Consider the following 16132-nt stretch of genomic DNA (forward strand, 5'->3'; position numbering starts at 1 on the left):
TTAATGTAAACCGGCCACAAACAAGCATTTGCAGTCATCCAAATCCCGACTCTGAAACTTCTCTTAGTTACAAACTCCTGCCCGGTGTCATTCTGAAGGCTTACAATAAAGCTGTCTCATGTGGCTTCGGAGCCAGTTCTCTCCTCTGCTTCGTAGGATGATTATTATGGCAGGGTTTTTTTCTTTTGCAAAGCCTTATGATTTCCTTCATGCATTCCTGACAGCACTTTTGATCTCTGACAGTTTTATAGCAATGTTTTATCACTAATAAGCTAAGGCAGGAGATAAGAACCATGATGCAAGAGGTCAAGGCAAGCAAATAAAAAAGACAAATTATTTCCCTGAAGATCGAAATTTCATGTCTATGCTACATTATTATTATTTCATATGTGTATGGCATTAAAGAGGAACGTCAGAGTCTATGGGTAAAAGTGTCAGAGGCAGAGGATCAGCACAACTGCCAGGCAACTGGTACGGTTTAAAAGGAAATAAATATGTCAGCCTCCATATCCCTTTCGCTTCAGTTGTCCTTTAAGACTGGCTAATATAAAGTGTAAGGACCCCACCCCCTTACCTGGTCTAGTTTTGTATTTGTTAAAAAAAAGGTGTGCTGCAGGATGCTACAATCCTAACATGTTTTTGGGCTCTGGGGTGAAGGAGGCGGAGTTTAGGTAGCCTACAGGGAGCAAAAGACAGATACAGGACTTCTTATAGTGCATAGTAAGGAAGGACTAAAGCAGGGGTCTCAAACTCAATTTACCTGGGGGCTGCAGGAGGCAAAGTCAGGAGGAGGCTGGGCCGCATAAGGGATTTCACAAAATGCCCAACCAAAGCCGCCCCCCCCCCCCCCCCCCCCCGGTCCCATCCCTTGCATTGATTTTTATTTCAAAATCAAATTCACACTGAAGCGAACTAGTTTGCCTATTTTACCTTATAGTTCGCTTCAGTGCTCCCATTACAAGTAATCCGCCGCATCCCCGCCGCAAAACGAGGGCTGCAGAGCCCCCAAATCGCCCGGGGGACAATCCGCCGGCATTTCCTGGAAGGGGCAGAGCTTTCAGCTTCAGCTCTGCCCCTCCTGGCGTCAATCGCGTCACATCGCCGTCCCTCTCTGTGAAGGAAGAGTAAGAGGGGCGAGCAGAGGCGGCGATGCGCCGCGATTGACGTCAGGAAGGGCAGAGCTGAAGCTGAAAGCTCTGCCCCTTCCAGGAAATGCCGGCGGATTGCCCCCCCCGGGCGATTTGGGGGCTCTGCAGCCCTCGTTTAGTGGCGGGGATGCGGCAGATTACTTGGGAGCACTGAAGCAAACTTTAAGGAAGCTTTTGCCGGCGCGGGCCACAAAATATTGCATCGAGGGCCGCAAATGGCCCGGGGGCCGCGAGTTTGAGACCCCTGGACTAAAGGCTCATACACACGCTCAACAAAAGTATTTTACATGCACGATTATCAAACAACTTGAAGAAGTTGAACAACTTTTGTCAAGTAAAATATTACTGTAGCCACTTCCTTACTATGCTGTTGAGCAGAGCTGTGTGAACCTTAAAGAGAAACTCTGACCAAGAATTGAACTTTATCCTAATCAGTAGCTGATACCCCCCCCCCCCCTTTTACATGAGAAATCTATTCCTTTATACAAATCGACCATCAGGGGGCGCTGTATGACTGATATTGTGGTGAAACCCCTCCCACAAGAAACTCTGAGTACATACTGCTGGCAGTTTCCTGTCTGTGAACCTTGCTGCATTGTGGGAAATAGCTGTTTAAAGAGGAACTCCAGTGAAAATAATGTAATAAAGTGCTTCATTTTTACAATAATTATGTATAAATGATTTAGTCAGTGTTTGCCCATTGTAAAATCTTTTAAATCCCTGATTTACATTCTGACATTTATTACATGATGACATTTTTACTGTTGGCAGGTGATGTAGCTGCTGCATGCTTTTTTTGGCAGTTGGTAAACAGCTATTTCCCACAATGCAACAAGGTTTACAGACAGGACACTGCCAGGAGTACCACGGTCCGCAGAGTTTTTTGTGGGAGGGGTTTCACCACAATATCAGTCATACAGCGCCCCCTGATGGTCTGTTTGTGAAAAGGAATAGATTTCTCATGTAAAAGGGGGTATAAGCTACTGATTGGGATAAAGTTTAATTCTTGGTCGGAGTTTCTCTTTAAGTGCAGCTGACCAGAATTAAATATAGCACGGTAGGTAAAACAGTACACACATCAACAGGCTAATCTATTTTCTTTAGACTCACCAAACTTCACAAACAGTACCCCCGTAGTAGAGACAGTCTTCCGCCCATTAGTGGCCACACATTGGAAGTATCCAGTGTCTGTAGTATCCAAGTTTCGTATTCGAAGCCTCGAGCCGTAGTTTGTAGTCCGGAACGATATCCTGCGCGGCTCTTGGACAACGGGGGCATCATTTTTCAACCACCGTATTGTCGGGGAGGGGTTCCCCGAAACCTTACAGTGCATCTCGGCTGTCTGGCCCAGAGAGGTGGTGATATTGTTCATAGGTTCATCCAGCGTTAAATAAATATCTGCCAGGAAAAAAAGCAAACAAACATAGATGGATCATTAATGAAGTATTTAAATAGAAGAAGTGTTACAGGATACAGTCACAGGCAAAAATGGCTTCAGTCTAGTCAAAGCTGTGTTAAATTACACTGCAGATACAGAAGTCACAGACCACAACATGATATCACTGAATAACAATAATAATAATGAGTCTAGTCTGACTGTGTGCAACTCACTGGTAATACAAACTGGGTGTCATTTGTCCCCCCCCCTTTCTGATTCTCTGCCGACCAGGAACAGCCAGAAGCCCGCTGGAACCGGGTAACACAGGCCCGAAATTACATCACAGGAGCCTATAAGCACAGTTGTCCTGGCACCCTAGACCTCGCCCTGTATGAACCTACAAACACCTGCTGAACTGGGCCGTAAGTGTGCTGGCTGTCCCAGCGGTCACTTCTCCCTTAATTCCTTTGCCCGTCATAGGTAGCTACAGCTGCCCCTTAGTATTAGGTAGCCAGAGGCATCCTCATTATTAAGTAGCTAGAGGTGCTCCCGACTGAAGGGAGATGTGGTCAGTGGAATCCCGGGACCCGGGTGAGTAACCTCTCATTTACACTACGCTCAGTGCTCTGCATAGGTAAGGCAGGAGGGAGGCACTTGGGAAGGGTAGCAAGATGCCTTTCCATCATCAGGCGCCTGTAGGCATGTGCCTACAGTACTTTATGGTAAATCCGGCCCTGGGGTAACAGGTGTCGCTCTATGGCTACTCCACATGTTAGGGATGGAAAGAGATGCAGCTCCCCCTAGTGGGGGTCACAGGGTGCTCTTGGTTCATGACTATTTCATGTCTGTATGTGTTCTCGCTGGTGCTAATGATTAAAAAGTTTTCATTGGGAACAGTGATATAAATGTTCTCACCAGGACAAGGGATAGAAATTGTGCATCTTGAACTGATGGTATATTTGGTTTTAATTACTTATATAAATGTTTTACCAGACACTTATAATAAACCTTTTCTTTATAGAACTAGAAATAAAAGAGCTCTCAGTTGGACTACAAATTGGAAAAGAACCCAAAGTGAGAGACATATGGAGTCTTGCTCATCTTTCTGGTCAGCAGTGTCTGAATTACACACCTGTGTGCCTAATCCAGTCAGACTTGTGTCAGACACATCTGATCTGCTGCATGCTTGTTCAGGGGCTATGGCTAAAAGTATTAGAGGCAGAGGATTAGCAGGACAGCCAGGCAATGTGCATTATTTAAAAGGAAATAAATATGTCAGCCTCCATATGTCTCTCACCTCACGTTCTAGAAGTACTAGATATAGAAATGTTCTTGCTAGAACTAGTGGATCAAATATTTAAAGTGTACCTGTAAGGAAAAATGTGCTCCTAGGGCAGCCATTGGCAAACTACAGCCTGTGGGCTGGATTCCGCCTGCGGCTGGTATGAAGCTGACCCGTCGATAGAGGGCCAGTTTCTGCTCCTCCCTCTTACTGTCCCTACAAAAGTACCGGCAGGTGCAGAGCACTTGCAAGAAATGTAACTTACGGTACCTAATTACACTCTCCAGCAGCAATCTCCATGGCAATGGTGGTATTGTGTGACCCGCTGTCATTACGTACCAGCGTGTCACATGATGCTGCAGTTGCCATGGAGATCGCAGCTGGAGAGTGAGATTGGGTCAACCATTCCTGTCAACCATTCTTCTGTCAGGAGGGAGGGAGGCGGATGGAGAGCTGCAGTAGCAGCAGGCCACATTTCAGAGGAATGTGGCTCAATCTTAAAGGGAACCTTAACTGAGAGGGATATGGATGTTTACTTTTAAACAATACCTGTTGCCTGGCAGTCCTGCTAAACTCTTTTGCTGCAGTAGTGGCTGAATCACACACCTGAAACAAGCATGCAGCTAATCCAGTCTGACTTCAGTCAGAGCACCTGATCTGCATGCTTGTTCAGGGGCTGTGGCTAAAAGTATTAGAGACACAGGATCAGCAGCAGAGTTAGGCAACTGGTATTATTTTAAAAGGAAAAATCCAGATCCTTTTCAGTTTAGGTTCCCTTTAAGGGCTGGTGCACACCGAGCGGCTTTTTGGGCGTTTTCAGATCCGCTTGCGGCTGCGGATCTGCTTGGTCAATGTATCTCAATGGGGTGGTGCACACCAGAGCGGCAGGCATTTTGCAGAAACGAAAAATGCCTGGGTGAGGCATTTTTTGGATTGCGGATGCGTTTCTGCCTCAATGTTAAGTATAGGAAAAACGCACACCGCTCTGAAAAACGGCACTTCAGAGCGGTTTGCCAGGCGGTTTTGTTACAGAAGCTGTTCAGTAACAGCTTTACTGTAACAATATATAAAATCTACTATACTGAAATCCGCAGCAGCAATCCGCAAAACGCTAGCAAAACGCCATAGAAAAATTTAAAAAAGCGTTTAAAAATCTGCTAGCATTTTGCGGATCTGCTAGCGGGTTTTGGTGTGCACCAGCCCTAAGAAAGTGTGCCTACCCCTGCCCTAGGGGTACTTACCTCAGGGGAAAAACCACTAGATTTTAAAAAGGCTTTTCCCATCCTCCTCAGCAGAGGAGATGCAGCGCTGAGACCCCCGAAAGTCCAGCGCACAGGGGCAGTAGCGGCTTTCCCTTGGGCTCTGGTGGAAATAGCTGAGCCAGATTGGGTCCATTCTATTGCGCAGATAGCTTGCACCTGTGAAGTAAAGTTGACCTGATCAGGCTTGGCCATTTCTGCCTGAGCGGAAAGCCACTAGTGTGCCTTTGTGCAGCAGCGAATTAGGTTATTATTGTTGACATTTGTGCGGGGATCTCATTACTGGTTGGTGAGGAGGACGATGGAAGCCTCATTAGGATTCAGAGGTTTCCCCCTCCCAAGGTAACTATCAGATTTTTAAAGTCACAGGCGTTATTTAAAGAGAACCCGAGGTGAGGGTGATATGGAGGCTGCCATATTTATTTCTATTAAGCAATACCAGTGTCCTGGCTGTCCTGCTGATCCTCTGCCTCTAATACTTTCAGCCATAGACCGTGCATGCAGCAGATCAGATGTTTCTGACAATATTGTCAGAACTGACAAGATTAGCTGCATGCTTGTTTATGGTGTTATTCAGACAGTACTATAGCCAAATAGATCAGCAGGGCTGCCAGGCAACTGGTATTGTTTAAAAGGAAATAAATATGGCAGCCTCTATATCACTCTCACCTCGGCTTCACTTTAACTAGTGGTACAAAATGTACTCATTTGGATAAATATAAATGTTCTTGCCGGGTCAGGTAATGTAAATGTTCTCCTTGGGAATAATAAAAAAAAGTTTTTACTGAGATTATTAAATGTTATTGCAGGGACTACGAATATAAATGTTCTGATTACAATGAGTGATAGAAATGTTATGGTTGGACTACTGTTATAAATGACCTAACTGGTAAATGATTTTGCTGTGTCTAGCTGTAAGTAGTATTTGTAGTCAGGACTAGGTATATAAATATTCTCTTTGGGACAGACCATAAAAATGCTCTCTATGGGACAAGTCATTTTATTTACCTAGTTAAAGAGAACCCGAGGTGGGTTTGAAGAATATTATCTGCATACAGAGGCTGGATCTGCCTATACAGCCCAGCCTCTGTTGCTATCCCAAACCCCCCTAAGGTCCCCCTGCACTCTGCAATCCCTCATAAATCACAGCCACGCTGCTGACAAACAGCTTGTCAGAGCTGGCTGTGTTTATCTCTATAGTGTCAGTCTGCTGCTCTCCCCGCCTCCTGCAGAACTCCAGTCCCCGCCTGCATCCCTTCCCTCCCTGCTGATTGGAGGGAAGGGACGGGGGCAGGGACCGGAGCTATGCAGGAGGCGGGGGAGCAGCTGAGACTGACACTACAGATGTAAACAGATCCTCACAGCGTGGCTGTGATTTATGAGGGATTGCAGAGTGCAGGGGGACCTTAGTGGGGTTTGGGATAGCAACAGAGGCTGGGCTGTATAGGCAGATCCAGCCTCTGTATGCAGATAACATTCTTTAAACACACCTCGGGTTCTCTTTAAGTTTATATATAGTGCCGACATATTACGCAGCACTGTACAGAGTATATATTGTCTTGTCACTACTGTCCATCAGAGGGGGCTCACAATCTAATCCCTACCATAGTCATATGTCTATGTATGTATCGTGTAGTGCATGTATCATAGTCTAGGGCCAATTTTAGGGAGAAGCCATTTAACTTATCTGTATGTTTTTTGGGATGTGGGAGAAAAAATCTCAGAGGCGCTATTCGTGACCTTGAGACTATACTGTGTACTCCTATCTGTTTATTGCCTGAGGAAGTGGGAACATACCCGTGAAACGCGTTGCACTGTTTGTTTTGGAGTATATTAATAAACCTGTTGTTATAAAACTGACGGTATCTTGTCTGCTTTGGGGAGGCGAGTCCACCACCACCTCCTGAGGGATTTTAAGCCTTTTAGAACCTTTTATCCTGCTGGCGCCTCTGTTCACTCTTACATTAGCAATATCCACCCCTGGTGGAGAGGTTGATCCCCATTTTTCCTTATCTACAGAGAGCGACTTTTAATCCTGAGTGAGGACAGGTCTAATCTCCTCACCTACCTGTACAGTGGTTGCCTAGGCGGTAACCCACGTTTGTGAGTATATACATTATATACTTTTCATTTCCAACCCCTTGTTTTGCATACTACACTATATTGGGCACTCTGTATTTCTTTTGTCTTTATATTAGGCCTGGTTCATACTGCAAGAGCTTTTTTAGTGCTATTGATTTGAAAAGCTCTTGCCAATGTAATAATGCTATGGGTGATATATAAAATCATATCACTCAGGTGAGAACACTCATAGCATTACATTAGTGAGAGCTTTTAAAATCACAAAGCGCTTCGAAAAAGCTCTTCCAGCGTGAACCAGCCCTCAGGCCCCATTCACACTGGGAATTGCAAAACGCTAGCAAAATCACTAACGTTTTGCAAAGTGATTTTTCTATGATTTTTCACTGTACAGAAAAGTGGTTTTAACATTGAAATGCAATGGCTCCAAGTATGCTTCGCGCACCAAAAAAGAAAGAAATGAAATCGATATTTAGTAGATCCTCCTTTTGCAGTAATTACAGCCTCTAAACGCTTCCTGTAGGTTCCAATGAGAGTCTGGATTCTGGTTCAAGGTATTTTGGACCATTCCTCTTTACAAAACATGTCTAGTTCATTCAGGTTTGATGGCTTCCGAGCATGGACAGCTCTCTTTAACTCACACCACAGATTTTTAATTATATTCAGGTCTGGGGACTTAGATGGCCATTCCAGAACGTTGTACTTGTTCCTCTGCATGAATGCCTTAGTGGATTTTGAGCAGTGTTTAGGGTCGTTGTCTTGTTGAAAGATCCAGTCCCGGAGCAGCTTCAGCATTGTCACTAATTCCTGGACATTGGTCTCCAGAACCCACTGATACTGAGTGGAATCCATGCGTCCCTCAACTTTGACAAGATTCCGAGTCCCAGCACTGGCCACACAGCCCCACAGCATGATGGAACCACCACCATATTTTGCTGTAGGTAGCAGGTATTATTCTTGGAATGCTGTGTTCTTTTTCCTCCACGCATAACGCCCCTTGTTATGCCCAAATAACTCAGTTTTTTGTTCCACAGCACCTTATTCCAAAATGACGCTGCCTTGTCCAAATGGGCTTTAGCACCTCAAGTGGCTCTGTTTGTCTTGTGGGCGGAGAAAAGGCTTCCTCTGCATCACTCTCGCATACAGCATCTCCTTGTGTAAAGTGTGCCAAATGGTTGAACGATGCACAGTGACTCCATCTGCAGCAAGAAGATGTTGTAGGTCTTTGGTGCTGGTCTGTGGGTTGACTCTGACTGTTCTCACCATTCGTCGCTTCTGTCTATCCAAGATTTTCCGTGGTCTGCCACTTTGAGCCTTAACTTGAACTGAGCCTGTGGTCTTCCATTTCCTCAATATGTTCCTAACTGGGAAAACAGCTGAAATCTCTGAGACAGCTTTCTGTATCCTGCCCCTAAACCGTGATGGTGAACAATCTTTGTCTTCAAGTCAGTTGAGAGTTATTTTGAGACCCCCATGTTGCTACCCTTCAGAGAAAATTAAAAGAGGAGGGAAACTTACAATTGACCCCCTTAAATACTCTTTCTCATAATTGGATTCACCTGTGTATGTAGGTCAGGGGTCACTGAGCTTACCAAGCCAATTTGAGTTCCAATAATTAGTTCTAAAGGTTTTGGATTCAATAAAACAACAGTGCCCAAATTTATGCCCCTGCCTAATTTTATTTAAACAATTATTGCGCACTTTCTGTAAATCCAATAAACTTAATTTCACTTCTCAAATATCACTGGGTGAGTCTCCTATATGATACATTTAACTGATATTTTTCGTAACAACCAACGATTTATACAGGAAAATCATGACGATTAACAAGGTTGCCCAAACTTTCGCATTCCACTGTATGCTTCTCACCCCCGCCCCCCCCCCCCCCCCCATTCCTTGCCTGTGAAATCCCTCCTCCCCTCTTCTCCCCCCAGCCTGTGAGGTTCATGCGATTCATGTGATACTAACAGCATCACATGGTATAGGCATCTTCATTCATATTTTACTTGATGGTGCAGGAAGACTTGGACAGCTGTGCTGCAGTGGATGGCGGCTGCAGGACACTTTGGCAGTGCTGCAGGAGGATCGAGGGCTAGATCCTCACGCAGCACAGCCGCCCGTCAAGAATATAAATGAAGATGCCTGCAGCACAGCCGTCCACGTTTCTTTCACCATGTGATGCTGTTCACTGTTAGCATCTGAAGCCGATTGCTGACCACGCCTCCTCTTTCTTACTGTCCTGCTCCTTCCTTCCCAGGACATGCTCCCATTAACACTTGCAAGCTGGGACGCCTCTGCAGTGGAATGGTTGGGGGGCGTGGTTTGCATTACCTAAATAGGTAATGTGATTAAAAAACAAAGAAAAACTACGTTTTAGGCGGCAGATTGTATTGTAATACATGTGTAAGGGGCACAATTACCACAAAACATAAAATTCATCTTGGATCCACTTTAAAGGATACCAGAGCTGAATAAAGCTAGAGAAACAGGGAAAACGGAAAAACGTCACAATTATGTCATACACATGCGCATAAATAATGTTTCTGCTGGTTTCCATCTTTACTGTTTCTCTGTGATGCCAAAAGTGACATCACTTCTGCCCTTTTCATTTTTTCTTTTTAACTCAGCTCAGTGTTACCATACTGCGTATCTTACAGATTTCTGTCCTTCCCACAACAAACATCACCTAGATAACAGGCTTACATCACTGTGTGAATGCTTCAAAGGGAGGGTGGGATTTAATTACCATCTGGTCATAGTGTCCGTATCTTATCTGAAAGGGAAGGTTGCATTTTGAGATATGTTTGTTACTGTAGCTAGAAAAAGACTTCCCACAATCCTGCACAATTCGGCAAAAGCACAAAGGAAAAAATAGGGGTCATATAGGGACCTATTTGAGAGAGGTTTACCTATATATTTGGGGCACTAACTATTTTTAGGCAATTGTTTTATTTTGGATGCTACACTCCCCTTTAAATCACCAAGCAAAAAACAATAAGAAAGAACATAAAAAGAACATTCTATCCCATTCATCCAAGGGAGTTTAATGGCATTTCTCGATACTGCCAAGATTAATGCACTGGGTCAATCACTTGATATGACACTAACATCAAAGCGCTCATAAAAACAGAAGCATACCAGAACCTCGTTAAATAGAAACCGTTTTCTCTCCATGGCTGGTTGCAGCATTACTCAGCTGCTGCTGCATGGTGTGTCTCTTTCATGTCGATCTGCAGCTATTTTGTAAAGAATTAATACTCTAGGGTTGGCCTGGATGCGTGTTGTAAAACAGTAATAACCCCACATTTTTTACTCATTCGCTGTCATCAGAACATTTTAAGTAAAAGCCAAAATGAAACAGCTTCATCTAAAGCGCTGGAGAAAACGTGGCTGGAATTAATGAGACAGCTTCATCTAGAGCGCTGGAGAAAACGTGGCTGGGATTAAAGAGACAGCTTCATCTAGAGCGCTGGAGAAAACGTGGCTGGAATTAAAGAGGCAGCTTCATCTAGAGCGCTGGAGGAAACGTGGCTGGGATTAAAGAGACAGCTTCATCTAGAGCACTGGAGAAAACGTGGCTGGGATTAAAGAGGCAGCTTCATCTAGAGCGCTGCAGGAAACGTGGCTGGGATTAAAGAGACAGCTTCATCTAGAGCGCTGGAGAAAACGTGGCTGGGATTAAAGAGACAGCTTCATCTAGAGCGCTGGAGAAAACGTGGCTGGGATTAAAGAGACAGCTTCATCTAGAGCGCTGGAGGAAACGTGGCTGGGATTAATGAGGCAGCTTCATCTAGAGCGCTGGAGAAAACGTGGCTGGAATTAATGAGACAGCTTCATCTAGAGCGCTGGAGAAAACGTGGCTGAGATTAAAGAGACAGCTTCAACTAGAGCGCTGGAGAAAACGTGGCTGGAATTAATGAGACAGCTTCATCTAGAGCGCTGGAGAAAACGTGGCTGGGATAAAAGAGACAGCTTCATCTAGAGTGCTGGAGAAAACGTGGCTGAGATTAAAGAGACAGCTTCATCTAGAGCGCTGTAGAAAACGTGGCTGGAATTAATGAGACAGCTTCATCTAGAGCGCTGGAGAAAACGTGGCTGGGATAAAAGAGACAGCTTCATCTAGAGTGCTGGAGAAAACGTGGCTGGGATTAAAGAGACAGCTTCATCTAGAGCGCTGGAGGAAACGTGGCTGGGATTAAAGAGACAGCTTCATCTAGAGCGCTGGAGGAAACGTGGCTGGGATTAAAGAGACAGCTTCATCTAGAGCGCTGGAGAAAACATGGCTGGGATTAAAGAGACAGCTTCATCTAGAGCACTGGAGAAAACGTGGCTGGGATTAAAGAGACAGTTTCATTTAGAGCGCTGGAGAAAACGTGGCTGGGATTAAAGAGACAGCTTCATCTAGAGCGCTGGAGGAAACGTGGCTGGGATTAAAGAGACAGCTTCATCTAGAGCACTGGAGAAAACGTGGCTGGGATTAAAGAGACAGTTTCATTTAGAGCGCTGGAGAAAACTTGGCTGGAATTAATGAGACAGCTTCATCTAGAGCACTGGAGAAAACGTGGCTGGGATTAAAGAGACAGCTTCATCTAGAGCGCTGGAGAAAATGTGGCTGGGATTAAAGAGACAGCTTCATCTAGAGTGCTGGAGAAAACGTGGCTGGGATTAAAGAGACAGCTTCATCTAGAGCGCTGGAGAAAACGTGGCTGGGATTAAAGAGACAGCTTCATCTAGAGCGCTGGAGAAAACGTGGCTGGGATTAAAGAGACAGCTTCATCTAGAGTGCTGGAGAAAACGTGGCTGGGATTAAAGAGACAGCTTCATCTAGAGCGCTGGAGAAAACGTGGCTGGGATTAAAGAGACAGCTTCATCTAGAGCGCTGGAGAAAACGTGGCTGGGATTAAAGAGACAGCTTCATCTAGAGCGCTGGAGAAAATGTGGCTGAGATTAAAGAGACAGCTTCATCTAGAGCGCTGGAGGAAACGTGGCTGGGATTAATGAGGCAGCTTCATCTAGAGTGCTGGAGAAAACGTGGCTGGAATTAATGAGACAGCTTCATCTAGAGCGCTGGAGAAAACGTGGCTGAGATTAAAGAGACAGCTTCAACTAGAGCGCTGGAGAAAACGTGGCTGGGATTAATGAGGCAGCTTCATCTAGAGTGCTGGAGAAAACGTGGCTGGAATTAATGAGACAGCTTCATCTAGAGCGCTGGAGAAAACGTGGCTGGGATAAAAGAGACAGCTTCATCTAGAGTGCTGGAGAAAACGTGGCTGAGATTAAAGAGACAGCTTCATCTAGAGCGCTGTAGAAAACGTGGCTGGAATTAATGAGACAGCTTCATCTAGAGCGCTGGAGAAAACGTGGCTGGGATTAAAGAGACAGCTTCATCTAGAGTGCTGGAGAAAACGTGGCTGGGATTAAAGAGACAGCTTCATCTAGAGCGCTGGAGGAAACGTGGCTGGGATTAAAGAGACAGCTTCATCTAGAGCGCTGGAGGAAACGTGGCTGGGATTAAAGAGACAGCTTCATCTAGAGCGCTGGAGAAAACATGGCTGGGATTAAAGAGACAGCTTCATCTAGAGCACTGGAGAAAACGTGGCTGGGATTAGAGACAGTTTCATTTAGAGCGCTGGAGAAAACGTGGCTGGGATTAAAGAGACAGCTTCATCTAGAGCGCTGGAGGAAACGTGGCTGGGATTAAAGAGACAGCTTCATCTAGAGCACTGGAGAAAACGTGGCTGGGATTAAAGAGACAGTTTCATTTAGAGCGCTGGAGAAAACTTGGCTGGAATTAATGAGACAGCTTCATCTAGAGCACTGGAGAAAACGTGGCTGGGATTAAAGAGACAGCTTCATCTAGAGCGCTGGAGAAAATGTGGCTGGGATTAAAGAGACATCTTCATCTAGAGTGCTGGAGAAAACGTGGCTGGGATTAAAGAGACAGCTTCATCTAGAGCGCTGGAGAAAACGTGGCTGGGATTAAAGAGACAGCTTCATCTAGAGTGCTGGAGAAAACGTGGCTGGGATTAAAGAGACAGCTTCATCTAGAGCGCTGGAGAAACGTGGCTGAGATTAAAGAGACAGCTTCATCTAGAGCGCTGGAGAAAAAGAAGAAATGGGATTTAAAGAGGAACTTTGCTTTGGATGAGTAAAAACAACCCAATTAGTCCAGCTCCATCTATTGCTAAGATTAATGGCAAAGACAAATTCAGCGTGATCACCTTGTATTTATGTGCACAAAAATCCCCATAACCATTTAAAAGTGTTCCTAGCAGAGACCATTAGACAGGAGTGTGTGGGAGTATCAGAGCCTGTTGCTAATCACTAAACAAGTCACTCACGTATAACTTCAAGTATGTTTTAAATTAAGATAACTGTGACGAGAGGAGTATGGAGGCTGCTAAATTTATTTCCTTTTAAGCAATACCAGTTACCTGGCTGTCCTGCTGATCCTCTGCCTCTAATGCTGGGGATACACGGTACGTTTCTGTACCATGTATTGAGCCGCTGATGCTGGGAGCTGATAATTTCTGACAGGTCCGATGACCCGCTGGATCGATTCCCCGCTCGATCCCCGCGGGCGGACAATAGCGGGGAGTCGAGCGGAAGATAAGGAAGCGCCCGCAGGGACAAGTGGGAATCGATGCGGACGGCGGCGGGGGCGCGGCGGGAGACGATCCGGCGGCTAATCGAGTCGCCGGGTCGACCCATGTATGCCCAGCATAACACTTTTAGCCAGAGACCCTAAACAGACATGCAGCAGATCAGGTGTTTCTGACATTATTGTTGGATCTGAGAAGATTAGCTGCATGCTAATCTTATTTAGAAGGAAATGAATTATGGCCTTCATATTCTTCTAATTTCAATTATCCTTTAAAGCCCCATTCCAGGAATCTTGTAATCTTTTTCCATTTTGGTTTTGGATAGTGGTGCAAGTTGTTAGGAGTCCTTTAGCAGCCAAGACAAAGATTCTGAGGTCAGCCCCTAAACTTTTCTGTACTATTTGTATTTGGTGTGTAATAAGTGCCATAGTTGCTGCTGTGGGGTCATGGAGAATTTGTGGCCTACCTTGTCCCCCAACCTCCCCCCTGTGACCGCCAGTCACCTGTCCTTAAAAGGAAGCGGAGGTGTGAGACCTATGGAAACTGCCATATTTATTTCCAGTTGCCTGGTAGTCCTGTTGACCTTTCTGATCAGTAAGGTCTAAATCACACACCTGAAACAAGCATGCAGCTAATCTAATCAGATTTGTCATAGACATCTGATCTGCATGCTTATTCAGGGTCTCTGGATTAAAGTGTACCAGAGATGGTACACCAGGCTTTATGTGTACTTACCCGGGGCTTCCTCCAGCCCCATGAGCAGTGCTGAGTCCCTCGCCGCCATCCTCGGCCCCTGCGTGGCATCCAGTCAGTCGCCGCCAGTCAAGGTGAGCTGTGCATGCGCAGAAGGCCGCAACTGCACTGAGTACCAGGTGTCATAGTGGCTTAAAGAGAAACCGTAACCAAGAATTGAACTTTATCCCAATCAGTAGCGGAGACCCCCTTTTCCACGAGAAATCTATTCCTTTTCTCAAACGGATCATCAGGGGGCTCTGTATGGCTAATATTGAGATGAAACCCCTCCCACAGTGTGATGTCAGGATTATGGTTCTGACATCACACTGTGGGAGCCTTGTTGCATTGTGGGAAATAAAAGGTGTTTACAGCTGTTTCGAACTGCCAAAATAGCAAGCAGCATCTCCTTCCACTGACATCACCTGCCAGCAGTAAAAATGTCACCATGTGATAAATGTCAGAATGTAAATCAGGGAGAGAAAATATTTAACAATGGGAAAACACTGACTAAATTATTTATACATAATTATTGTAAAAATGAAGTTCTTTTTTATTACATTATTTTCACTGGAGTTCCTCTTTAACAGAGGGGCCGAGGAGGATGGCGAGGGACTCAGTGCTGCTCATGGGGCTGGAGAAAGCCCCGGGTAAATATAAATAGGGATTAGTGAACCATTTCTGGTTCACTTTAAAGTATGAGGGCCCATTTCCACTATCGCGAATTCGCATGCGTTTTTTGCATGCAAATTTGCATAGCAATACAAGTGAATGGGACTGTTTCCACTTGTCAGGATTCCTGTGCGTTTTTCTGTGCAGAAAAAATTCAGATGGCAGAGCCATCAGAATTCGCATACCGCTATGCGAATCGCATACAATGGCCTCAATTCACTAAGCTTTATCAAACACTTTATCAAACGTTTGATAATTTACCTCATGGGTAAAATCTAATTTTGAATTCACTAAGGTGTTATAGATTTATCAAATGTTTTATCGATAAAATGTTCAATACATTTATAACACCTTAGTGAATTCAAAATTAGATTTCACCCATGAGGTACATTATCAAACGTTTGATAAAGTGTTTGATAAAGCTTAGTGAATTGAGGCCAATGCGAATTCACATAGAAACAATGGAAAAAGCACACCAGCACTGCCATGGTTAAATTCGCATACATCGTCATCCATGCGAATTCGCATGCGACTTCGCATGAAAATTCGCATACACCCGCATGCGAAATTCGCATCCGCATGCGAATTTTTACCGTGGCGATCCGCACCGCACAAGTGGAAATGCAGCCTGAGAGGCAGAGTATCAGCAGGACTGCCAGGAAATGTGCATTATTGAAAAGGAAATAAACATATCAGCCTCCATATAGTTATATCCACATATCACTTCGGGTTTCCTTTAAAGGGATACTGTAGGGGGGTCGGGGGAAAATTAGTTGAACTTACCCGGGGCTTCTAACGGTCCCCCGCAGACGTCCTGTGCCCGCGCAATCACTCACCGATGCTCCGGCCCCGCCTCCGGTTCACTTCTGGAATTTCCAACTTTTTTTTTTTAACAATTCAATTTTATTGTTTTGTTTACTTTTAACAATACATAGACATAGTTAAGAAGGTACAAAGATAAGAAACAGCACCTCGATCCA

The 16132-nt window shown here is 45.0% G+C and overlaps 1 protein-coding gene across 7 annotated transcripts in view; it reads right to left on the bottom strand.

The window, feature by feature from the left end:
• Positions 1 to 16132, bottom strand: part of ROR1 (receptor tyrosine kinase like orphan receptor 1) — a 428674-nt gene that overhangs the window by 81785 nt on the left and 330757 nt on the right. For 6 of the 7 annotated variants that reach the window (XM_068239315.1, XM_068239313.1, XM_068239314.1 and 3 more), the window contains one exon: positions 2259 to 2546. In XM_068239315.1, coding sequence (XP_068095416.1) covers positions 2259 to 2546 — 288 coding nt within the window. Of the gene's footprint in view, positions 1 to 2258; positions 2547 to 4078; positions 4142 to 16132 lie in introns of those variants that run through there. The other variant, XM_068239318.1, reaches the window with a different exon arrangement.

Source organism: Hyperolius riggenbachi, chromosome 6 (genome assembly GCF_040937935.1).
Source record: "Hyperolius riggenbachi isolate aHypRig1 chromosome 6, aHypRig1.pri, whole genome shotgun sequence".
NCBI lineage: Eukaryota > Metazoa > Chordata > Amphibia > Anura > Hyperoliidae > Hyperolius > Hyperolius riggenbachi.